This window comes from Oryctolagus cuniculus, chromosome 12 (assembly GCF_964237555.1).
Source record: "Oryctolagus cuniculus chromosome 12, mOryCun1.1, whole genome shotgun sequence".
NCBI lineage: Eukaryota > Metazoa > Chordata > Mammalia > Lagomorpha > Leporidae > Oryctolagus > Oryctolagus cuniculus.
The window spans coordinates 44314113-44340348 of NC_091443.1; the positions used below are offsets into that span (position 1 = coordinate 44314113).

General features: G+C 45.3%; 2 protein-coding genes across 13 annotated transcripts in view; one reads left to right on the forward strand and one right to left on the reverse strand.

Annotated features, from left to right (window-relative positions):
- Window positions 1–23231, reverse strand: part of AP4S1 (adaptor related protein complex 4 subunit sigma 1) — a 51186-nt gene extending 27955 nt beyond the window's left edge. For 2 of the 10 annotated variants that reach the window (XM_002718125.5, XM_008269470.4), the window contains exons 1-2: window positions 22585–22721; window positions 7353–7535 (exon numbers count right to left, since the gene is read on the reverse strand). In XM_002718125.5, the coding sequence (XP_002718171.2) occupies window positions 7353–7517 (165 nt within the window). In that variant the 5' untranslated portion in view covers window positions 7518–7535; window positions 22585–22721. Of the gene's footprint in view, window positions 1–7352; window positions 7536–19333; window positions 19573–20941; window positions 21309–22468; window positions 22512–22584; window positions 22817–23074 lie in introns of those variants that run through there. The other 8 variants (XM_070053799.1, XM_070053798.1, XM_070053806.1 and 5 more) reach the window with 8 other exon arrangements.
- STRN3 (striatin 3) overlaps window positions 21796–26236 on the forward strand; it is a 111694-nt gene continuing 107253 nt past the window's right edge. For all 3 annotated transcript variants that reach the window (XR_007910212.2, XM_008269473.4, XM_008269474.4), the window contains exon 1: window positions 21796–22464. Coding sequence is in view for 2 of the 3 variants with exons in the window: in XM_008269473.4 (XP_008267695.2) it covers window positions 22183–22464 (282 nt within the window). In the remaining variant the exon portion in view is untranslated. The remainder of the gene's footprint in view (window positions 22465–26236) is intronic.

A 26236-nucleotide genomic window follows, 5' to 3' on the forward strand; every position in this document is an offset into this window, starting at 1 on the left:
ACCGATGGCAAGCAGGGTGTCAACGGTGACTACCTGCACCTGCACCCCAGAAGGACTGCGGAGCTGCTCCCAGGTTCCACACCACAGGATGCCACGCCTGAGTGCTAACGTCTGCAGTGCGTTAGGAAGCCGGGAGTGGCAACACATGCACCTCACGTTTCTCACCCCTGATACAGACTCCTTTCATTTTGTACATGGGAAAACTGAAAATCAGAGATGCAAAGTCCTGCATTCTGGCCTCCTTACCCATAAAATAATGCTGTTTTCAAACGGTTTTAAAATTTATTTTCATCTGCCCGGTGCCGCGGTTCAATAGGCTAATCCTCCACCTGCGGTGCCGGCACACCAGGTTCTAGTCCCGGTCGGGGCGCCAGATTCTGTCCCGGTTGCTCCTTTTCCTGTCCAGCTCTCTGCTGTGGCCCAGGAAGGCAGTGGAGGATGGCCCAAGTCCTTGGGCCCTGCACCCCATGGGAGACCAGGAGAAAGCACCTGGCTCCTGCCTTCGGATCAGCGCGGTGCGCCGGCCTTAGCGGCCACTTGGGGGGTGAACCAACGGAAAAGGAAGACCTTTCTCTCTGTCTCTCTCTCTCACTGTCCACTCTGCCTGTCAAAAAAAATTCATTTTCATCTACTTGAAAGGCATAACAATACACACACACACACACACATACATACACATATATAGTGAAAGAAAGAGAGATCTTCCATTTGCTGGTTCATTTCCCAAGCGCTGGTAACAGCTAGGGCTGAAGCAGGGAGATAGGAATGGCATCTGAGTCTCCCACATGAGTGGTAGAGGCCCAAATCACTTAAGCCATTGTCTCTGCTGCCTCCCAAGGACACTTTAGCAGGAAGCTGGATTGGAAGCAGAGGAGCTGGGAACCACACTTCAGTATGGGAAGCGGGCGTGGCAAGCGGTGGCTTTACTCCCTGTGTCACAACACCTGCCCCACACGGCCCTTAATTTATCACATTGCTTCTTTGCCTCCCTCAGTGCATTAGCATAATTAAATGTTCATTTCAGCTTAATAAGCATCAACTTCAGAAAGATTTTGCAACGATCTACTTAATATGTTCTTTGCTAATGCCACTGCGTCGTTAAACTGAAAAATACCAAACAAATTATTACATGAAAAAAGCACAGTATGTAGCTTCTAGAAATGAAAGTGATATTTGATGACGTTAACATTCTTTCTAGCGCTAAGTGCTTCCTGTGTACCCCAGAATCATAATATTGTAACACACACACTAAGGTAATATCAGACAAAAACATTTCCATTTTTATCTCTTCAAAAGTGATTGCAATAAATTTTCCTGCATTAATAAGCAAGTTTCCAACCAGAAAACATACAGCACTAGTACAGTACAGCAGTCAAGAGCAGGAACGGGAGCTTTAGCTTCACCACTTATGAGCTCCAGGACCCTGGGCAAGGCACTTCATCTTGAGCTCATCCTCCTGTGCAATGGGAGTAATACTAGTAATTATCTCCTAGGACTCTGAGGATTAAAGGAGTCAGCATACAAAACACCGTTAGAACAGTGCTTGGCAGTTTGCACACAGTGAGCATTAGCCAATGTCATCATGGTAATCTATCACTTTTCCCTTGCCTGCTCATCCCAACCTCTTCTCAGCTACAAATCACTGATTATCTTCTCCATAATCTACATAACCATTATTGGATTGCACACTGAGGTCTCCTAGCAGGGCAATGTAAAACCTCTCTATGATTTTTACCTTGTGACCCAGTATACAAGTACACATGTATCTGAAACTGAAGTTCACAAACAATAGTTATTCATACTATGAATACTGTATTATGATTTGGTATTATATTTCTTTTTTAAAAAATATTTACTTATTTATTTATTTGAAAGGCAGAGTTACAGAGAGAGGTAGAGACAGAGAGAAAGAGGTCTTCCATCTACTGGTTCACTCTCTAGAACTGTCAGCTGCAATGGCTGGAGCTGAGCTGATCCAAAGTCAGGAGCCAGAAACTTCTTTCGGGTCTCCCACGTGGGTGCAGGGGCCCAAGGATTAGGCCCCTAGGATTTAGAACACATCTTCTACTGTGTTCCCAGGCCACAGTAGAGAGCTGGATTGGAAATGGAGCAGCTGGCACTCAAATGGGCGCCCATATGGGATGCTGGCACTGAAGGCGGCGGCATCACCATAGTAGAGGCCCCTGTTGTATTTCATTCAGTGAAAAATGCAGTTGTGAGGGATTAGGGTTACACAGATATATGAGTTTTTCAAGGGGCCGGCGCTGTGGCGCAGCGGGTTAAAGCCCTGGCCTGAAGCGCTGGCATCCCATATGGGCGCTGCTTCTAGTCCTGGCTGCTCCTCTTCTGATCCAGCTCTCTGCTATGGCCTAGGAAAACAGTAGAAGATGGCCCAAGTCCTTGGGCCCCTGCACCCACGTGGGAGACCCAAAGTTTCTGGCTCCTGGCTTTGGATCGGCTCAGCTCCAGCAGTTGCAGCCGACAGTTCTAGAGAGTGAACCAGAGGATTGAAGACTTCTCTCTCTGTCTCTACCTCTCTCTGTAACTCTTTCAAATAAATAAAATAAATCTTTAAAAAAAAGAATTTGTCAAAACTTGGCAAATGTATATCAGAGAGCCACGTGTTTTGTTACATGCAAATTTTACATCAAAAGAATATAATTAGCCAACATTGTAGTGCAGTGGGTGAGGCCATGGCTTGTGGAGCCGGCATCCCATTTCAGAGTCAGTTGGAGTCCGAGCTGCTCCCCTTCTGATCAAGCTTCCTTCTAATGTCCTTGGAGCAAAGAGGATGATGGCCCAAGTACTTAGACCTCTGCCACCCATGTAGGAGACCAGGATGGAGTTCCTGGCTTCTAGCCTCAGCCTGGTGAGACCTAGCTATTGCAGACATTTGGGGGAATGAATCAGCTGATGGAAGATATCTATCTCTGACTATCTCTTCCTGTTTATTGCTTTGCCTTTCAAATAAACAAATAGCTCTTAAAGGAAAATAAAGTACAAATTCTCTAGCTAATGACGTATATACTCAGGTATTTGGGGGAAGTGTACCGATTATCGGTGGATAATTTACCTTGAAATGCATTGAAAGACTAACACAAATTAATTGTGAGCAGAGAGCCTGATAGCTGGTGCTATGTTTGAATGTGTCCCTCCAAGTACACATTTTGGAAACTTCATCCCCAGCACAATGGTGTTCAGGGGCGATCCCTTTAGGCGGTGATTAGATCATGAGGGTTTTCTCTTTGGGGAGTGCTCTCAGCAAGAAGATCCTCACCACATATGGGCCCCTTGAATTTGGCATTCCCAGTCTCCAGAAGGGTAAGAATTAAGTCTCTGTTCTTTATAAAACACTCAGTCTCAAGGGTTCTTTTATAGCAGTGCAAAACAGAGTAGGACAGATGGTGAGACAAATAAGAAAGCAAGTATAGTAAAATGTTCACAGTAGAATCTAGATGATGGCAAATGGGCACTCACTGCGAATTTCTCTCAGATTTATATATGAGAATCATTGTAATAAAATGCCGAGGGCAGAAGTGTTAGTTGTAGCCTACTTTTTGTAAAATAAACTTTATTTTTTAAAAGTTATAGAATTACAGAAAATAGTAATAAGATAAGAGTTGTTTACTTATCCTAAGAGAATGAATTTTTTGGAAGATTTTTAAATGTTCATTTGTTTATTAAACTAACCATAAGTGAAAAACTAAAAAAAAAAAAAAGAGTTGTTATGTATCCCACATCCAGTTTCTTCTGTTATTATTATTATTTTTTTTTTTTGACAGGCAGAGTGGACAGTGAGAGAGAGACAGAGAGAAAGGTCTTCCTTTGCCGTTGGTTCACCCTCCAATGGCCGCCGCGGCTGGCGTGCTGCAGCTGGTGCACCGCGCTGATCTGATGGCAGGAGCCAGGTACTTCTCCTGGTCTCCCATGGGGTGCAGGGCCCAAGTACTCGGGCCATCCTCCACTGCACTCCCGGGCCACAGCAGAGAGGTGGCCTGGAAGAGGGGCAACCGGGACAGAATCTGGAGCCCCGACCGGGACTAGAACCCGGTGTGCCAGCACTGCAAGGCGGAGGATTAGCCTTCTTTTATTATTCTTACTACCATTTTCCTCTTGCTACCATGTTACATTAGTAATGTACATTTGTTACAGTTTATAAATACATATTGATACAGTTATTAACCATTTTTAGAAGTTACTTATTTGAATGGCAGTGCCTCACACAGGAGAGAGAATGAGATCATTCATCTCCTAGTTCACTCCTCAAACACCCACAATAGCCAGAGCTGGGCCTAAGCTAGGAGCCAGGATCTCCATCTGGATGTCCCACATGGGTGGCAGGGACTCAAGCATCACCTGCTGCCTCCCAGGGTAGCAGGAAGCTAGATTAGAGGTATAGGCAGGATTTGAACCAATCAACTCTGATATGACACCCAATATGACCTACTGACTTTTAAAAAATACTCATTTGAAAGGAAGAGTGACAGAGAGGGAGAGGAGAGAGAGAGAGAGAGAGAGAGAGAGAGAGACAGAGATGGCTTATCCTCTGATTCACTCCCAAGATGCGTGCACAGCCTGAGCTGGGCCAGGGCAAAGTCAGGAGCTGGAAACTCAATTTAGGTCTCCAGTGTTGGTGGCAAGAATCCAACTAGTTAAGCTGTCATCATTGCTTGCAAGGGCCTGCATAGCAGGAAGCTGGAGTCAGGAGCTGGGGGCAGAAATCGAATCCACATACTGCACTGCCCTGACACAGATTTTTGATTTCGGAACTAAAGGACTGTGACCCCAGGTTTGAAAAATGATATACTTTTACTTTTGCTAGAGTATGAACTTGTGGGTGAGATGTACACCTTACTTCAGATCCTCAGACAATGCCTAACAAGCAATAAATATTTGTTGAATGACAGAAGGAATGAAAAAAAAAAAAGCTTTCTTTAGCCATGATTTCTCCTTTAAAAAAACTACACAAGAATTCAAATAAAGCACACACATAAAGAATTCTGGTGCTTCAACTCCTGCCCCTAATTCCATTCATCTTCCTAAAGATATAACCAACATTTTTAAGTGTAGTACATACCTTCTAGACCTTCTTTACACGTGTAAACATGCATGCATGTGTAACAACTCTATTTTTCAAATACAAATATAGTCAATGAACCCTAAATGCCAAGCATTTAGTCTGATGTCTATTCTCTCTGTCATCTTTAAAAGAACTGCTCCAGTCACAGAGGCCTGGATGGCTCCTATGAAAGTTCTATAAGGAGATGTGTTTTGGAATTCATCCAAGGGATGTCCCATTTAACCTTAGCTCAGGCTTTTCTAGGTTTTTGTTCCCTTAATTTTTGATCCAGTGCCTTGGTGCCCATTCTCTTCTCTGGCCTTGACTCTTAATGACCTGGCTTGGATAACTTCCACCAGCTCTGGTTTGGGCACTCTTCCATCACTTGACCTTTGGTATTTGCCCTCTGGCTATAACTCCTTAGGCCTCTGGCAACCAGCCTCAGCACTGTCAACTGGGAGAAACACCCACTCATGGACTAGAGGCAAAGATTAAAGGAGGCAAACAACAGAGTTCTTGTAAAACATTGAAATACTGGGTTCTTTTCTTTCCTCCCTTTATGTGTATTAAAAGAGGAAAAGAATGTTGATAAGGCTGTAGGAAAACAGATATCCATATGTTTAGATTTCTAGTATTGTTTAATTGTTAAAAATTTTCTGCAGTGGAACTGAGTAGAATGCAACAACAACAACAAAAAAAACTGTAAAAATGATTTTATCTTTAAACTCATGCATTCCAATCTTGAGAATCCACCCTAAAGTATAATTTAAAATCTATATGCATAAAATTTTATAGACAGGAGGTCTGCTTGTATCTTTCTGCTTCCACCATCTTTGGGCTTACCAAATGCCTGAATCAGTGGAGCTGCCTGATCTTGAACTGTGAACCTCCAAAACTGTTAGCAAAAGTAAACCTATGCCATGGCATGGAACCGGGCTTTATTGGGCCTGTGTGTGTAGACATTCTGAGATGCCAAATGTAAAAATCGTGAACTAGTTTGTCTGGAGGGAGAGATCCCAAGGTAATAAAGCGTTCAGTTCCTAGCATGGGTATTATTAGCTGCTGTTGGGGAGTTTAAAAAAAATTTTTTTTTAAATGTTTAGGGGCCAACGCTGTGGCATAGTTGGTAAAAGCTGCTGCCTGCAGTGCTGGCATCCCTTATGGGCGCCGGTTCAAGTCCTGGCTGCTCCACTTCTGTTCCAGCATCCAGGTCTCTGCTATGGCCTGGGAAAGTAGTAGAAGATGGCCCAAGTCCTTGGGCCCCTGCATCCTCGTGGGAGACCCAGAAGCTCCTGGCTCCTGGCTTTGGATTGGTGTAGCTCTAGTCGTTGCGGCCAACTGGGGAGTGAACCAGCGGATGGAAGACTTCTCTCTCTCTCTCTCTCTCTGCCTCTCCTCTCTCTGTGTGTAACTCTGACTTTCAAATAAATAAATCTTTAAAAAATCTTTATTTGAAAGGCATAGTGACAGAGAGAGAGATGGATCTTCCAAAAGCTGGTTGGCTCACTCCCCATTTGGCCACAACAACCAGGGCTGGGCCAGGCAGAAACTCCATCCTGGTCTCCCACATAGTTGGCAAGGATCTAAGCATTTGGGCCATCATCTGGTGCTTTCCCAGGCACACCAGCAGGAAGCTGGATTGGAATCGGAGCAGCAGGGAATTGAACAGGGGCTCTGATATGGGATACTGGCATCAGAAGTGGTGGCTTAACCCACTGTACCATAATGCTGACCTCTGTTAAAAACTTTTCCAGTGAGAGAAATCAGGGGCAAAAAAAGAGTAGAGCAGAAGGATCTGGAAAATTCACAGCCTAGCGAGGGAAAGAAGGAAGAGAAAGCTTGTTCAGGACGGGAAAGGGAGATGGAGAAACTGCTTGCTAAGGAGACTGGAGCAGCAGTCTGTGTCCCAGCTGTTCCACTTCTAATCCAGCTCCCTGATAATGCACTTGGAAAAGCAGTGGAAGATGACCCAAGTGCTTGGGCCCCTGCTATCCACATGGGAGACCTGGATGAAGCTCCTGGCTTCAGCCTGGCCCAGTCTTGGCCTTTGTGGCCATCTGGGGGAGTGAACCAGCATTTGGAAGACTCTCTGTCTTTCCCCTTCTTTGTAACTCCTTCAAATAAATAAAAAAAATCTTGAAAATTTAGAGAGAGGAGTGCCAAGTAGAAAGGAACCCTTTGTTGTTAGGTGAGACAACACGGAAAAGACTCCAAAGGCATTTCACAGAACTTCTAGGAGATTCCTCCCATCACAGTCTCACCAGAGGACAAAAATGAAAATTGTTTCAAAGACCTTCCAGGGCAGAATCCTTTCAGGAAAGAGCATCAGCGCACAGAGCTTGCCCCGGAGCCAACTCCAGATTCTGGCTTGCAGGCGAGGTGCTCCAAAGCCACTGCAGCCCCAAACAAGCAGGCACGGGTGTGGTTCCTGCTGATGGCAGACCTTGGTATCGTCCATGCCCACGTGATGCTGGGGCTGTAAGCATGCAAAACACCAGAGTTAGGGTCATGGTGGTTTCCACTGAGGTTTTAAAGGAAAGCCCAAGGGGCCAGGAGCAGTTGGACTTCCAAGGGAGTTAGAGGTTCTGCAGAGTGATATGTGGTGCAGCTGTGCAAGCAAAATCCGGCAAGGCAGAGGTACGAGCACCACGAAACTCTGCCGAGGAAAGTTGCAAACAGTATGCCAGGAATGGCACAGAGAACAGCATGCAGGCACACAGAGTGGCCACGAGGCCAGAGACCAACAGAGCTGTGGAGGCACGGAGGCCTCTATCTACGTTTCAGAGAATCTGGGGGCCCAGGCAGAGAGCCTTCACTAGGACAGTGCCAAGTGGAACTGTGGGGTTGGAGTTGCTGTGGAGTGCCCCACCGAGGCCATGCCTCCTGGAGCTGCAGAGACGAGACTCCCGGGGGGGCGGGGGCTGCCCAAACTGCTGGGAGCCCAGCCCCTGCCACAGGATGCCCAGGGTGCCAGACGTGGAGCTTTAGGGTTTGATGTTTGTCTTGCGGGTTTTCAGACTGGCTTTGGCCCAATTCCTCCTTTCTATTTTTCTGTCTCCGCCTTTTGGAATGGAAATGTATATCCTAAACCTGTATCCTAGAAATATATGACTCCTTTTTAATTTTTAAAAATTGGTTAGTATCTACTTCAAAAGCAGAGAGACAGATCTTTTGTTTCTTTCTTTGTCTTCTTTTATTTTATTTAAGGTGTATGAATTTATATATTTCATATATACAGATTTAGGAACATAGTGATACTTCCCACTCGCTTCCACTCATGCTCCCTCCCCTGTCCTCCTTCCTCTCGTATTCCCTCTTAATTTTTACAATGATATACTTTCAGTTTACTTTATACTCTTTTTTTTTTTTTTTTTTTTTTTTGACAGGCAGAGTGGATAGTGAGAGAGAGAGAGACAGAGAGAAAGGTCTTCGTTTTGCCGTTGGTTCACCCTCCAATGGCTGCCACGGCTGGCGCACTGCGGCCGGCGCACCGCGCTGATCCGAAGGCAGGAGCCAGGTGCTTATCCTGGTCTCCCATGGGATGCAGGGCCCAAGCACCTGGGCCATCCTCCACTGCACTCCCGGGCCACAGCAGAGGGCTGGTCTGGAAGAGGGGCAACCGGGACAGAATCCAGTGTCCCGACCAGGACTAGAACCCGGTGTGCCGGCGCCGCTAGGTGGAGGATTAGCCTAGTGAGCCTCGGCGCCAGCCTACTTTATACTCTTACGATTAAAACCCTACACTAAGTGAAGAGTTCAACAAACAGAAGAACAAAACACTGTTCCTCAACTGTAAACAAGGGTTATAAACAATAATCAAATCTCAAAATGTAAATTTCACTCCTATACATTACACTTTTTGGTACTCTACCAATTACTTTAACACAGATCAGGGAAAATATATGGTATTTGACTTTTGGGGTCTGGCTTATTTTACGAAGCATATGATTTCCAGTTGTACCCATTTTGTTGCAAAAGACAGGATTTCATTCTTTTTTATGGCTCAGTAGTATTCCACACTATAAATAAATATATACACACCATTATTTCTTTTTTTTTTTTTTTTTCCAGGCAGAGTGGACAGTGAGAGAGAGAGAGACAGAGAGAAAGGTCTTCCTTTGCCGTTGGTTCACCCTCCAATGGCTGCCGCGGCCGGCACCCTGCAGCCAGCGCACCGCGCTGATCCAAAGGCAGGAGCCAGGTGCTTCTCCTGGTCTCCCATGGGGTGCAGGGCCCAAGTGCTTGGGCCATCCTCCACTGCACTTCCTGGCCACAGAAGAGAACTGGCCTGGAAGAGGGGCAACCCCGACCGGGACTAGAACCCGGTGTGCCAGCGCCACTAGGCGGAGGATTAGCCTATGGAGTCGTGGCGCCGGCCTCCATTATTTCTTTATCCAGTCATCAGTTGATGGACATCTGGGTTGATTCCAAATCTTAGCTATTATGAATTGAGTTGCAATAAACTTGTGGGTACAGATCACTCTTTCATATGCTGATTTCATTTCCCTTGGGTAAATTCCCAGGAGTGGGTAGCTGGGTCATATGGTAGATCTATTTTCACTTTTCTGAGGTATCTACACACTGTCTTCCACAATGGCTGTACTAGTTTACATTCCTACCAACAGTGGATTAGGGTACCTTTTTCCCACACCCTCACCAGCATTTATATTTCTTTATGACAGCCATTCTAACTGGGGTGAGGTGAAACCTCATTGTGGTTTTGATTTGCATTTCCCTGATGGCTAGTGATCCTGAGTATTTTTTCATGTGTTTGTTGGCTATTTGAATCTCTTTTTGAAAAATGCCTATTCAAGTCCTTTGTCCATTTCTTAACGGGATTGTTTATTTTGCTGTTGGTGAGTTTCTTGAGCGCTTTATAGATTCTGGATTATAAAGAGATCTTCTACCTGTTGATTCATTCCTCAGATGCCTATAACATCTAGGGCTGGGCCAGGTCTAAGTTAGGTACCCAGAACTCAATCTGAGTCTCCAACATGGGTAGCAGGGACCCAAGCATTTGAGCCTTCATCTGCTACCTCCCAAGATGCATTAGCAGGAAGCTGGATCCAAAGCAGAATAGCCAGGACTCATTCATGCACTTGGATATTGGATGTGGGTACTGCAAGCAGTACCTTAACCTGCTGTACTACAACAACTACCTTTATAACTTAGTTTCAACTGTATAGGTTCACTGTTGGGAGTTGGCCATGAGTCTTAGATGAGACTTTGGATTTCTGAAGCAATGTTGGACTGAATTAAGACTTTGTGATTTTGGGGGATGGAACAAATGTATTTTATATATGAGAAAGACATGAATTTTGGGGAGCCATAAGTAGAATGTTATGGTTTAGAAAATAATTTGGATGTGCCATGTGTTAAAATTTTGATCCCAAGTCTTATGTCAATGGATTAAGGATGAAACCTGGGGCTGAAGTTGTGGCATAGCAGGTTAAGCCACTGCCTGCAGCACCAGGATCCCATATGGATGCCAGTTCAAGTCCTCACTGTTTCACTTCTGACCCAATAGCTCCCTTCTAATTCCCCTGAGAAAGCACCTTGAAGATAGCCCAAGTGCTTGGTTCCCTGAACGTGTGTGGAAGACCTGGAAGAAACTCCTGGCTCCTGACTTCAGCCTGGCTCAGCCCCAGTCATTGTGGCCACTGGGGGATGAACAAGCAGATGGAAGACCTCTCTCTCTCTCTTTCCCTCTTTTTCTGTAACTTTTTCAAATAAATAAAATAAAACTTTAAAACAAACAAGACTAGAACTTAATTGAATTACAGTGCCTAAAATTTTTTTATAGTAACATTCTAATAATGAAACACGGAACATACTCATATATGACAAACTTGGACTTATTAAATAAGAAGAATACACAAATTTGACATCTTTTAACTATTAAGATGTATATATAGACTAAGCAGAATGGAGAAATATATATGATATTAAGTCACAACACAGAACAGTGAACTCAACATTCATATGGATTACACTTATGTAAAAGCAACATCTAAATACATAAAGATTAAAAACAGACCAGACAAAAAAACATTTTGCTGAGTGCAAGAAGCTAGTCACAAAGGAAACATACTATATAATTCCATATATATATATATATATATATATATATATGAAATATCCAGAAGAGGCAAATCTAAAAGATAGAAAGCAGATTCATGATTGTCAGGAAATGAAGGTTGGGTGAGGTGTAAGGTATGGAGTTACAGTGATCAGTGCACAATTATGTTAAAAGCTTCACTTTAAGTGTTCACTTTAAGTGTTCAGTTTAAGTGAGTAAATTGTATAGTAGGTAAATTATATCTTAGTAAAGGCTGTTAGAGAGAGAGAGAGAGAGAGAGAGAGAGAGGCAGACCAGTCTGGAAGAGCTGGAATACTTTGAATAACAAAGTATGATTATAACCCAAAGTGTAACATAAATACATGAGTACATACTGATGTAAACATACAACACTGAATAAATAAATAAATGGGACACAAGACTCCCAAATGCTTGGACTGAATAATGCTCTAACATGACTCAACTCATCAGCTCGGGGAGAGAGAATAGTGACAATACAGAACACTTCCACAGTGCTTACTAGGTGCCATGCACTGTTTTGAACACTTTACCTACATCTGTTAAATCTTCCAAATAGCTCTGTGGGATGGAGAGTGTTGTTATCTGCACTTTCCAGATATGAAAACTTAGTTACTTGCCAAAAGTGAGTGTGGCTTCAGAGTCTGTGTTTTCGCCCAGTTCTTTTTACCCCTGGACTTGCCTCCAGTAATTCAGGGATGGCTCTGAGGGCATGTGGATGCAGTTTCCCTCCCCATTCACTAGCATGAGCCTAGCTTTGGCCAGCTGCACCTTGGTACAAAACCTTTTACCGACTACTATGCATCTTGACCCTGGAGGCCATCACAAAAGGTGCAAGTCCAACAGATGATTCACTTTTAGTTGCTCTCCACATGGAGCCTAAAAATGCCCAGGAAGTGGCTTAATCAGATAATGTGAAAATTTAGGACAGGAGAGCTGGCTACACACATTACAGTGCGTTTAACATTTGTGATTCGATCTAACTTCCCAAATTCTTACGTCTGATCTGCTCTTTTACGGAGCAGAGCTTATCTCCCTTTCTCCTTTCAATAAATAAAACATACCAAGCAAATGGTTCTGAGGCAAGTTTACAGACCTGCCCCTGAACTGGGTCCATTCTTGTTCAGCTCAGATGTCAGGGGAGAACGCACAGCCGCGCAGGTGGCCTGCCTGCCTGCCTGCCTGCCAGCCTTTTGCCCAGAAGCACTTTGTGCTAGTTTCCATTTCACGATAAAGAGTCACAACATGTTACAGCTCTTGCTGAAAACGTAAATAGCAGATTAAGGTTGTCAGACAAGAGCAGCCTCTTCAGAGGAAATTCTTGCTTAAATTTACACTCATCTATATCTTACAGTTGGTAAACAGTAAAAATGTCACAATTACTTTGATAGCTGTCAAATGAAAATATTTCAATAGCAGGGCTGATATATAGCGTCAGATTAAAGAGCAGGCAACTAAAAGTTTGAAAGAGTGAGGAGAGGCAAGGTAATAATTAGGTGGCAGAGTGGAGCCCCTCACAAAAGCAGTGAAGGGGCAGGCTTTTGGCTCGGAGGTTAAGTTGGGACATCAGCATCCTCAGATCATAGTGCCTGGTTTCAGTCTCAGCTGCTCCACTTCCCATCCAGCTTCCTGCTAATGCACACCCTGGGAAGCAGCAGCTGATGGCCCAAGTACTTTAGTCCCTGCCACCTACCTGGAAGACCAGGACAGAGTTCCAGGCTCCTGGTTTTGGCCTGGTTTAGCCCTAACTGTTGTGGGCACGAACCAAAGGATGGTAGATGGCTGTGCTTTTCAAAAAGAAAACAAATAAATAAGGCAGTGAGATCAACTAAAAGAGTAAACAAAACACCTACAGGTAACATCTTTACCAAACACCAGGTGAAAAAACCACCCCTGGAGCTCTAGAACACTAATGGGCAGGGCCAAAGCAAGGTAGCAACAAGAAGGGAGGTAGGAGGTGTCTATGCAGGTGAGTGTGACAGGGCAGGTGCTGGCAGAAGTGGAGGTGAGGAAAAAAAGAGGCATGGTGAAGCTCAAAAGTGCCAAGGAGCCCAGAATCACCAAGTGGTCACCCAAATATTAGGGCTCTATTGGAAGCGAGCATGAATTGACAAATCCTGATGAAGCTGAGAGGGGGCCAGGCAGGAAGGTCCCCTTTTCAACAAGTGCAAGGGAAAGTACCATGTAGGACCTGATAGCTCACAGAAACACCTGGGGAATGGTCTTCAACAGGTAGAAGGCCAGGCCCTGCAGTGAGGGAGCAGAACACAGTATGTGTGTTTCTGGCTAAATATGACAGTAGTTTAATCACCTGAAAATAGCTACTCTGGGCTGCTCAGGCTGAGTAGCATTACTAAAATTGAGATAACTAGACATTGCATGCCACCAGTTGTGATGGAATAGGAATTGTAACCCCTGATAAAGAAGTATTTTTGGCAAACAATTATGAAAACTTGAATCATACATAGCTTCTAGGTGTAACTTCTAATTTACAGGAAATAATGGAGGAGAAAGGAACATACTAAATGATACCATAGGAACTTTTTTTTTTTTTTTTTTTGACAGGCAGAGTGGACAGTGAGAGAGAGACAGAGAGAAAGGTCTTCCTTTGCCGTTGGTTCACCCTCCAATGACGCCATGGCTGGCACGCTGCGGCCGGCGCACCGCGCTGATCCAAAGGCAGGAGCCAGGTGCTTCTCCTGGTCTCCCATGGGGTGCAGGGCCCAAGTACTTGGGCCATCCTCCACTGCCTTCCCAGGCCACAGCAGAGAGCTGGCCTGGAAGAGGGGCAACTGGGAAAGAATCCGGTGCCCGGATCGGGACTAGTGCCGGCGGCACTAGGTGGAGGATTAGCCTAGTGAGCCGCGGCACCGGCCACCATAGGAACTCAATTAGTCAAATGTGAGAAATTACACAGGAAAAATAACATGGTCTGTTCAACAAGTAAATGGCATGACCACAGGGAGTGAGGGGAAGGAAAAGGAAAAAAGGAGCAAAGACAGGACAACCAAATGAAATATGTGGATTTTGGCTGGATCTTGATTTAAAATCACCAGTTGTTTAAAAATTTTTTGTTTTGGGGATAACTGGGAAACAGTGAATATGGATTGAGGATTGGGCTGTACCAAAGGATTAACATTAATTATGTACTGTGTTTTCTTTAAAAAAAAAATAAAAACCTTAATCTCTTAGAGGTACTTAGAAAAGTATGTACCAGTGAAACAATACAATGTGTGGGATTTACATTAAATATTATTCACTTGAACCAGTGGATGCAAGATCACTCTTTCTCTCTGTCTCTCCCTTTAGAACTCTGCCTTTCAAATAAATAAATCTGCCACCCATGTGGGAGATCCAGAAGCTACTGGCTTCAGACTGGCCCAGCCCCAGCTGTTGTAGTTATCTGGGGAGTGAACCAGCAGATGGATGATCAATCTTTCTCTCTCTATCTTTCCCTCTCTATTTAACTCTTCCAAATGCATAAAGGCATTTGAAAGGCAGAGTTAGAGGCAGAGGCAAAGTGAGAGAGAGAGAGCTTCCATCCACTGGTTCACTCCCCAGATGGCCGAAGTGGCCAGAGCTGTGCTGTTCTGAAACCAGGAGCCAGGAGCTCCCTCCAAGTCTCCCACGAGGATGCAGGAGCCCAAGGAATTGGGCCATCTTCTATTGCTTTCCCAGGCTATAGCAGAGAGCTGGATCTGAAGTAGAGCTGTCGGGACTCAAACTGGTGCCCATATAGAATGCCAGCACTGCAGGTGGTGGTTTTACCCGCTACGCCACAGTGCTGGCCCCTAAAACTTGTTTTTTAAAAGTGTATATACATTGGGGCCAGCGCTGTGGCGCAGAAAGTTAATCCCCTGCTTGCGGCGCCAGCATCCCATATGGGCGCTGGTTCTAGTCCTGGCTGCTCCTCTCTGCTACGGCCTAGGAAAGCAGTAGAAGATGGCCCAGGTCCTTAGGCCCCTGCACCCATGTGGGAGACCAGGAAGAAGAAGCACCTGGCTCCTGGCTTCAAACTGGTGCAGCTCCGACCATTGCGGCCATTGGGGAGTGAACCAACGGATGGAAGACTTTTCTCTCTGTTTCTCCCTCTCACTGTCTGTAACTCTACCTCTCAAATAATTAAATAAAATCTTTAAAAAAAATCTAAAAAAAATCTTAAAAAAAGGAGACAATTTAAAATATACAACCGCTATGCTAAAACCCATGGAAACACAAAAAGCAAACAGCAAGAGGAGTTATTTTTAAACGCCTGTAATGAATTTTTCAACCTTTTTTTGGGGGAGATAATTGTCATGTACTTTAGGTTTGCCTAAAGAAGACAAAAATAAAGGTTACCATCATTTAAAAATGTTATAAGAATATGCTTTTCTGAGCTTTTGACAATTTTAAGCATTCTGCAGAGAATACTACCTCTAGCATGGGACACCCAGGCCAGGTGTCTGGGTCTGGTATCATTCTTCTGAACATTCCCCCCTGCCGCTCCAACGGGAGACAAACCACATTTCCAAGCTTGTTAAATTACTACCTAGGAAAATTTTGGCCATTTCCCTGCAGTCACATTTTCCAGTCATTTTGCTCTCATGTTTACAGACCTGCTGGTAACTGTCTGCCAAGGTCCAGGAGGGACTTGGCTCTAGGTAATCATTTTTTTCTTTTCAATTCTGACATCTCTATGAGTTAGGTATTATACAATATTGTTACAGCCTACTTTTTTTCTGACTCATATTACCCAAGAGACAATACCGGAATGAACTTGGACTAGAATTTTTATAGCGTGCTGACTTTTCTAAAGGTTTTTGCTGCCTCTTTTTCTATGATCTGTGAAGGTCCTTTTCCTGACAGTATCTTATCCGAATGGTTCAAGTGTCCTGCATGTATTTCTACAATTTTCTTAGCCTCGGACAATTACTGTAATGAGAAGTGAATATCTAACCCTATTTGGCAGGTTAAACCACGGTGCAGGTCAAAGCTGCCTCCTTCTTTTCTGTTCTGTCTGCATTATACAGTTTGCATCTTTGTTTGTTCTGCATGAATTGCCCTGAAACCACATAAAAATAATTGCAAATATGCAAATGACTTGGAAAACAGAAACAGGAATATTGAGCCCATTGCTAGGATAGTAAGAGGCAGAATTGTGAAAGGAGATCTTATTTCTCATTTCCACATTCACATACACACTCAATGTTGCAGGAGTGGGAAACCCTTCCTATTCTGCCAAGGACTGAAGTGACCAAGAAATCATCTCAGCCTTCTCTCTCCACATGGAAGTCAGAATCCTTCTCACCTGGCCTGCATGGTGGTACAGAGAGTAAAGCCTCTATATGGACGCCGGTTCATGTCCGGTTGCTCCAGTTCTGACCCAGCATTCTGCTAATGCCCTGGAAAAAGCAGCAGAAGGTGGCCCAGGTGTTTGAGTCCCTGCCACCCATGTGGAGAACAGGATGGAGTTCCTGGCTCCTGGCTTTGGCCTGGCCCAGCCCTGGCTGTTGTGGCCATTTGGGGAGTGAACCAATGGATAGAAGACTTTTTCTTTCTCTTTCTTTTTCTCTTTCTCTTTTTCTCTCCCCCCGCCCAACTCTTTCAAATAAAATAAGCAGAGCTTTAAAAAAAGAATACTTGTCACAAACTATGTCAAAATGATGATTAAATTATTTTTGGTGAGTCAGTTTGATCTCTTTTATAGAGGGATGTCGGGTAAATGGCCAGCAAGGTATGAAATTATGTTTTGGTGAGTAATTACAGGGAATCATACAGTTCTCAAAGGCACAGTCCAAACTGTTTCTACATCAGGTAGCAAAATAACTGGTAAGAAGATTATCTGCTCTGACTCCTTTAAAAGTCTAGAATTCCTTAACATACGTTTGCTGACAAAACGTATTACACGTCCTTCTAGCCCAAAATAGAGTAAGCGTACAAGTATCAAAGACCAGCTAACAGGAAGGAAAAACACCCTAAAAATCCAAGCCGATCATAGATGTAAATCTGTATTCTTGAACGTCAGCAGCAGTGGACTGACACTGAGGGAATCTACGAACATGGAGAAGGAGTGAAGAGGACTGATGAAAGCACAGAACAAACAGGTTTCCAAGGGGAGACTAAGAGAGGAAATGACTCAGCCGCAGATTAGAGAGAGAATTCCAGTTAGGTGAGTTGTAGGTGATACTATGGCTTGAGAGAGTTTATTACCTACAGAGTCCAAGATTCTAGAAGCCCACTGCAGAGTGTCCTCAGGAGTCACAGACACAAAAGATAACAGTAAAATATGAAGCATTTTCCCAACAGAGGAAAAAAAATCTTGATGTTCTTTATTTTTAATACTTTGGGAAGTAAGCCACTGAATCTTAAGAGACAGCTGGTTTGGGTCCAGTGTTGTGGTGTAGTGGGTAAAACTGCCGCCTGTGATGCCAACATCCCATAAGGGCGTGGGTTCAAGTCCTGGCTGTTCGACTTCTGATCCAGCTCCCTGCTAATGCATCTGGGAAAGCAGTGGAAGATGGGCTAAGTCCCTGGGCTCCTGCACCCACATGGGAGATCTGGAAGAAGCTCCTGACTCCTGGCTTCGGCCTGGCCCAGCCCTGATCATAGTGGCCATTTGGAGAGTGAACCAGAGAATGAAAGCCCTCTCTGTAAATCTGCCTTCCGGGTCTCCCACGTGGGTGGCAGAGACCCAAGGACTTGGGCCATCTTCCACTGCTTTCACAAGCACACTGGCAGGGAGCTAGATCAGAAGTGGAGTAGCTGGGACCCAAACTGGCATCCACATGGGATGCCAGAGCTGCAGGTGGCAGCTTAACCAGCTGTGCCACAGAGCTGGCCCCATAAAATAAATCTTAAAAAAAAAGAAAGCTGGTTTAATGGCAGTAAATATTAACAAAAATGAGTAAAAGTAAATATTCATACTAATTTAGCCTAAATTTATTCATTACACAGTTGTTGAGGATCTATCTTGTTCCACACACTGCAGGTAGGTACAAGTACTAACAATAGGGGTGTGGGGGCTGGAGTTGTGGTGTAGCAGGTTAAGCTGCTGCCTACAACACCAGTATCCCATATGGAAGCTGATTCAAGTTCTGGCTCCTCCACTTCTGATTCAGCTCCCTGCTAATGTTCCTGGGAAAGCAGTGGAAGATGGCCCAAATGATTGGGCCCCCACACCCGTGTGGGAGATCCAGAGGAAGCTCCTGGATCCTGGCTTTGGTCTGACCCAGACTGGGTCATTGCGGTCATTTGGGGAGTAACCAGTGGATGAAAGATTTCTTCCTTTCTCTTTCTGTAACTCAGCCTTTCACATAATAAAAAAAAAATCTTTTTTTAAAAAGATTTATTTTTACTTATATGAAAGTCAGAGTTACATAGAGAGAGAAGGAGAGGCAGAGAGAGAGAGAAAGAGAGAGAGAGGGGTCTTCCATCCACTGGTTCACTCTCCAATTGGCTGCAATAGCCGGAGCTGTGTGGAGCCAAAACCAGGAGCCAGGAGCTTCTCCCAGGTCTCCCATGCAGGTGCAGGGGCCCAAGCACTTGGGCCATCTTCCACTGCTTTCCCAGGTCATAGCAGAGCTGGATTGGAAGTGGAACAGCCAGGACTCGAACTGGTGCCCATAAGGGATGCTGGTACTGCAGGCGGCGGCTTTACCCGCTATGCCACAGCTTTGGCCCCCAAGAAGAAAAAAAACTTAAAAAAAAAAAAAAAAAACAACACAATAGGGCATGGGTCCTCAACAAAGAAGCTGTGACCTTTTAGATAAATGACTCTATGGTTTGGGAAGAACATCACCGAAGATTGCATTATTTTTCTAAAAAAGATTTATTTCTTTATTTGGAAGCCAGAGTGATAGAAAGAAAGGCAGAAACAGAGAGAGAAAGCTATCTTCCATTTGCTGGTTCTCTTCCTAAATGCCTAGGGCTGGGTCAGGTCTGAGTCAAGAGCCTCAAAGTCTATCCCAGTTTCCCTTGTAGTTACGCAGGGGCCCAAGCGCTTGGGCCATCCTCTGCTACTTTCCCAGGCACATTAGCAGGGAGCTGGATCAAAAGTGGAGCAGCCAGGGCTGGAACCAGCACTCTCAGGGGATGCCAGAGTCACAAGTGGAAGCTTAACTTACCACACCCAAAGATTACATTAGTGACATTTATACAACCACAGCCAGGGCAGGCATTTGACATAGTATTTAACATACCTCTTAGGACACCTATATCACATACTGGAATATCTGAGTTCAAGTCCTGGCTCCACTCTTAAGTGGAGTGAAGTAGTTGGCTTCCTGAAGCCCATGTGAGAAATCCGGATTGAGTTCTGGGCTCCTGGCTTCTGTCCGACTCAGCCCTGGGCTTTGCGGGTTTTGATGGGGATGCACCAGTGGATGAAAGCTCTTTCTCTGTCTGTGCAAGTGTATATAAACATGTCCGACAGGAATTCCTGATATTTTAAGATAGATATAGACAGGATATTGAAAAAGTCAGGGTGGTTAGTACCAAGTACTTTACTTAAAGTAGGCTGGAGGGGTGGGTGGGTATTTGACATAGCAGCTGGGACCCTGCTTGGGATGCTTGCATCCCATACTGGAGTGCCTGGTTAGAGCCCTGGCTACTTCCAATTTTAGCTTCCTGCCAAAGCGCACCCTGGGAAACATCAGATGATGGCTGGAGTACTGGTTTGTTGCCACTCACGTGGGAGACCTGGACTGAATTATGGACTGGCCCAGCACTGGCTGTTTTGGGCATTTGGAGGGTGATTCCACAGACAGAAGATCTCTGTCCCTCTGCCTTTCAAATAAAAATGAAAATAAATAAAAATTAAAAATAAATAAAATGAGAATGGAAAGTGTGAAGGCAGAGATCATGCATGTTTGAGTTCATGGTGAATGATCAGGGACCAGCAGAGCATCTGAAAAATGGTAGCCAATTAACAATTTTTAAAAATAAATAAATGAGAGAAGCAAAAATTTATGGAGTACTCATTACGTGCAGGTGTTACTTTCATGATTACTGAGTAGCATATATAAACAATTTAAATAGACTATAATAAGATGGATGCTATCTGACTTATGATGGCTAGACAAGATTTTTTTGACATTATGAAGGCGTGAAGGTGATATGCATTCAGTAGATACTATACTTTGAAATGCTGAATTTTGACCCTTTCCAGGCCAGTGATGTACATGATACAATACAAGTAGCTCCTAGTCAGTCATACTATCACAGGGTACACAGTTGCTAAGAGAGGCTCAGCAAGGCAGGGGTACTCCATGCAGCATGGTGGTACTCCTGAACTTTCTGTGATAGGAGCCACATCTCCCCCAAGGAATAGGACTGAATAAAGAGGTTCTATCCCGTCACTTTAAAATGAAAACAATTGTATTTAATAATATGGACAAATAGTTCTTAATATTACTACAATCTAAGATCTCACTTTATGCATATATAAAATATGGCAGCATGGGTAGTTACGTCTAAGCTGTTTTCCATTAAACTATAGTAACAAGGCAAATGATCTACCACTTTATCTCTTTGAAATCGCAAGCCAAATGGTGCATCCCATAGTGAAACTTTTGTTAGTTTTTTACAAGAAAAAACATTTTAGAGATGCAACTAATTGTACACCCAGTTTCCCTGTATGACTGTAATTACTGACCCTCTTTTCTTTATATGCTGTTAGAGTATCTTTGTCCTTTTTTCAACAAACGATCACTAGCTGTATTAACGATTGGAAAGTTACTAGTTCGTTAGGATATTTCCTGGGAAACTAAGCACGTAAAAATTACACGACTGTCCTTATACACACTTACCTTTTATGTGTATATTATATTCATTCAAACATTTAATGACCCAGGAAAACATCTTTAGCCGTCCACCCAGGATTTTAAACTATATTCATGCTGCTTTTATCTTCTATTTAGATCAAAAGATTCTATCATTAATGAAAGTTCTTGCGAGCTCATTCAGTTCTAAAACGTAACCCATCTCCTTCAAAGTTATCTTTTCCTTTCTAGTCACCATCGTCAAAATCCAAAGGATCTCACTACCTCCTCTTCTCCCAAGGGGGGAAAAAAAGAAAGAAAACGACCGTTTCCAGCTCCCCTCCCCACCCGCTGAAACACGCCCGTCCCAGGATGGGAGGCAAAGTGTAACAGGTCGGCAGGCGACCCGGCGCCCAGAAGCGGGACCGACTCGGGCAGCCAGTCACCACGGCCGCGAAGATCCGGGCGATCTGCCAGAAAGAGAACGTCCCCCAATCCCGGGAACTGACTGGCGCTCAGAAACCGGAGACAGAGCGAGTGACAGGCAGAGAAAGAGCCCCAACCCTGTGGGACCGCCTGAAACACGCAAAGAATGCAACAGAAACGTCAGGAATTCAGGGTGGGCAGCAACCGGCCAGAGCGATCAACCAAGTTCAAACCCAGCTCCGAAGGCAGGCACATGGCTGAGACCCTCGGGCTGGGTAACGGCTCCCGGGCTCGGTCTACGAACAGGAAACTGACAGTCTCTCGTTCAAGGCCCAACTGGCTCCCAAAAGTGGGAGCTGGAGCCCCAGCTTTGCGGTAACCCGCGTCGGGACACTCGGCACGGGTCTGAGGGCGGGCCTGGGGGAGGAGCCGCGCTCCTTCCCCGCCCCCTAACAGCCGCCTCTCCGCGGCCGGACGGCGTCCTCAGTGCGCCTGCGTAGGGTGAGGCCGCACTCTATTTGGCCATTAAGCGTGCGGCGGCAGCGGCGTTCTATACCCGGCATGCCGTGCGGGAGCGGCGATCCTACGTCGATCCCTTTTCCAACCCTGCCTCCTTTCCCCCCGCCCGCCGCGGCCCCCCCTTCCCCTAAAGTGAGTGAGTGAGACCGGCAGATGGAGGAGGGACTGTAATGGCGGCGGCCGGCAGCTCCCTGCTCTGACCCACGGCAGGCACACAGCAACGACCCCCTCCCCGCCCCTCTCCCGGCGGCCTCCGCCCCGCCGCCAGCGCGGTGCCACCCTCTCCGGCCCTTCCCCCGGCAGTCGGCGTCTCGCCCTGTGCCCCGGCCGGGGCCCCTCACACAATGGACGAGCTTGCCGGAGGCGGTGGTGGAGGCCCGGGGATGGCGGCCCCTCCCCGGCAGCAGCAGGGACCTGGGGGGAACCTGAGCCTCTCGCCGGGAGGGAATGGAGCGGCGGGCGGCGGGGGTCCAACGGCCTCGGAGGGAGCGGGTCCCGCGGCAGGCCCCGAGCTGTCCCGGCCGCAGCAGTACACTATCCCGGGGATCCTGCACTACATCCAGCACGAGTGGGCTCGGTTCGAGATGGAGCGAGCGCACTGGGAGGTGGAGCGGGCCGAACTGCAGGTACCTCGCTGGGGTCGGTGTGCGGGACGGCGGCGGCGGCGGCGGGGATCCCGGCCGGGGGGTGGGGCCGGGGCTCTCCTCCGCCGGCGCCCGCGACTTGGGAGGCCGGGAGGCACCTACCTGTGCGGCTCGGGGGTGCTGGTCCTGGCGTCGGCTCTTCCTAGGTCCCCCTCCCCCTTTCCCGCAGAAGCCCGTTCCCCAACCCTCACTTAGCTACGCGGTACGGGCTCGCTCGGGGCAGCCATTTTGGCTTTTAGTATGGCGTCTGCGGGGGCTCCTCCGGAGGCGGCCTGCCCGGGCCTCCGGGACTTGAGGCCGATCTCCTCTGTGCCGGAGAGTCCGGCGTGGGGCCTCTGGACCCCGAGTTTGCTCTTGTTTGTTCCTCTTGAGGTTGCGACCCCGAGGAGAGGGCCGGGGTGAGCATCTTCCCACCTTTTTCCGGACACCCCCACCCCTTCCCATTTGACTTGGGTGGCCCCTTCCCGCGACTTGGTGGGCACTTGCCCCTTGACAGGCACGCTTCTTCCTCGGACTGCCGCCAAGCACAGTGGCTGGCGGCTGACCTGTGAAGTTTCCGTTTCCCACCGTCTACTCCTCAGTACTTTCTTACCTGGGATGCTGCTTTACTCTCCCTTGGCTTCTCTGTAGTTCTTCCTTACTTAGTGACTCATCAACGCTTTGAACACCGGACTTGACTTTTCAGAGTACCTTTCGCTAGACCTCCCCCTCTCAGCCCCGAGATGACCGCTAGAAAGCCAAACCAAACTAAGCTGCTGGATTTCGGAAACGGCTGAGAAGACTGAACATTTTTACTTGAAGTAAAGCGTACTTCTCTGACATTACTGACTCATGCAGGAGAAGCCGGCTTAAATGTCCTGAGGATCCTTCCTCTTACTGTGACCCTTGGATAGTCCGCGTTATCTAGCTTTTGGAAGATACTGGTAGCTGGGGGCTCCTGTCTTGCCTTTCAAAATTGTTGCACGTTTTTGAAAGGGTTATTTAACTTTTTTTTTTTTTTTTTTTTTTTTTTTTTTTTGACAGGCAGAGTGGACAGTGAGAGAGACAGAGAGAGAAAGGTCTTCCTTTGCCGCTGGTTCACCCTCCAATGGCCGCCGCTGCAGCCGGCGCACCGCGCTGATCCTGGCAGGAGCCAGGAGCCAGGTGCTTTTCCTGGTCTCCCATGGGGTGCAGGGCCCAAGCACCTGGGCCATCCTCCACTGCACTCCCTGGCCATAGCAGAGAGCTGGCCTGGAAGAGGGGCAACCGGGACAGAATCCGGCGCCCCAACCGGGACTAGAACCCGGTGTGCCGGCGCCGCAAGGTGGAGGATTAGCCTATTGAGCCACGGCGCCGGCTTAACTTTTTTGAATAGTTGTGTTTAAGCCCCTTTCTAGGGCAGATTTAGGTCTAGAGGAAAAACATGTATCTAAATAGTGTTGCACCTGTTCTTCAGGCTGTTAATATATTTAGGATGCAAGCGGTGTTGTGCCTCGTCATATATGCCTATGGTGCATATAGTTAGGAAAACAGTGTTGAAGGAAGATTGGATTACATAGAAAGGGTGTCCTCAAACAAATGTGAATCTCTTCAGTTTGATTTTTGAACTAGTGAACCAATGATTCCACTAAGTGGGTGAAGTTAAACGTCTTTAAAAAGTTAAAATATTTACATATTTTGATACTTTATCAAGTTTCAAAAAATTTACAAGTTTACACCTGTTGTGTTTTAGAACTGTGCTGTGCTATACTATAGGGCTTTAAAAATACAACTTTCAAAAAGCTGAGGTCTGTGATTTCTTTTAACTTGGGTGCAGCCTTCTCTAAAATACTGAGATTTGTAGAGTTCTGTTGGTGTATAGCTACACTGTGCTGGGAACTTAATTTTCTGTGTAAGTAGAGTGAAGCTAGTAAAAACAATTATCTTAAAAAATCGCACTGAGGCTTGGACTCAACTAAATTATATGCCACTGGTCCATGATGATTTTTTGACCTTTGTTGTACACAAGCTTTGATTTTAACACTTTGCAAGTTAACAGTTGTACTTGTTACTCATAAGCTTCCTTCATGTTACGTAGCTGAGGAAAAGTTTTACTGGTATGAAGTCTATATTGCCTGCCCTAGCTCTTGTTTTTCCTTCCAGTTCTCTTCTCCTTAGCAGCAACAGAAAAGTCCTTTAAGGAAGATTGCTTTTGCTCCCTGGCTTGAAATTGATCAGCTACTAATACAGTAGTTCTGACAGCTGTTCTAAGTTTTTGCTTGTTTTGAAGAAGTCTGACTGTGTCTCTGGACCCTTCATTTTTTCATTGTTTGACAATGATTCTTTTGGAATAAAATGTTCATGATTGTCTTTGTGTAGGGTGTGTGGTGTTTTTTGTTTTTTGTTTTTTTTTGGTGGGTGTGCTATATATTTGGTTAAAATGTATTATTGGCTTAATAGAGTTTCAGGTTTGTGTCTGGAGTATTGGATTTGCTTTCAGTATCTTCAGTAAGTTTGCTTTTAAAATGCGTATTTTAAAATGGATGTGATGAATAAAAAACTTACGGGAGGGTTCTAGTGATGCATCAGTGGATTTTAACTATAAACTTAAAACTTATTTTTAAAAAAGATAACATAGGGATAAGACAACTTACATGTTGTTGTATAAAGCCCTTGGTGCATCTGCACATATTTTTAAAGTGACTATTATTAAAACTTCAGTAATGAACATGAAGAAGTTAGCATATGAGGGGTCTTTGAAAAGTTCATGGGAAATATATATTATGAAAAACTTATGCATGGATTTCAAAATTTTTCTTGCACCAAAATGAACTTGTCTTTTAATTCCAAAAACTTTTTGAAGTACCATTGTATACTTGATTTTGATGTAAAATTTTAGTATGGAATCATTTTTCCAAGTTTTGAAAAATATATTAAAATGGGACTTTGTAATATGATTCTGTTCAATATATAAAAAAGTGGGGTATGTCTTAAAACTAGTTTATGTCCATGACACTTCCTTACCTTGGACTCTGGTAAAGCATTGATAGCAAGGCTCTAGGAAAGTGGTACTAAACAGGGTTGCCATCAAGAATCACTTGTGAAACTTTTAAAAATGTGCAGTCCTCTGCCTTTTCCTAATGAGATTGTGTTGATTTAGTCTAGGGCTTGAAGAAGTGGACTATTTGTGGGATTTTGGCAACTCATGTTATTTAAAAATTATAATGGCAGATTCATTGGTATTATGACCTTCTGGGTTTTGTTCCTGTTTTACAAATGAGAAGACAAACTTTGGTAGCCTAAATAACTTTTCTAAAGTCTTCCAATTATAAAGTGTTGCAGTTGAGATTCAAACCCAGGTCAGTCTGACTCCAAAGCCCATGATCTTATTATCCAGTCTTGTAACTGCTAGTATATAAACAAAATGCTTGTTTGTCAAGTATAACAATATGATATAGTCCAGGAATTTCTTTTCTTTTTTTTTAAAAGATTTATTTATTTGAAAGGCATGGTTAGAGAGAGAGAGAGAGAGATCTTCCACCCACTGCTTCACTCACCAAATGGCTGCAATGGCCAGGGCTGGGCCAGACCCAAATCATAAACCAGGAATTTCTTCTGGGTCACGTGGATGCAGGAACTCAAGGACTTGGGCCTTCTGCTGCTGCTTTTCCCAGGCCCATTGTCAGGGAGATGTATCAGAAGTGGAGCAGCTAGCACTTGAACTGGTGCCCATGTGGGATGCCAGGTGGTAGCTTTACCTGCTGTACCACAACACTGGCCCCTCAGGACTTCCTTT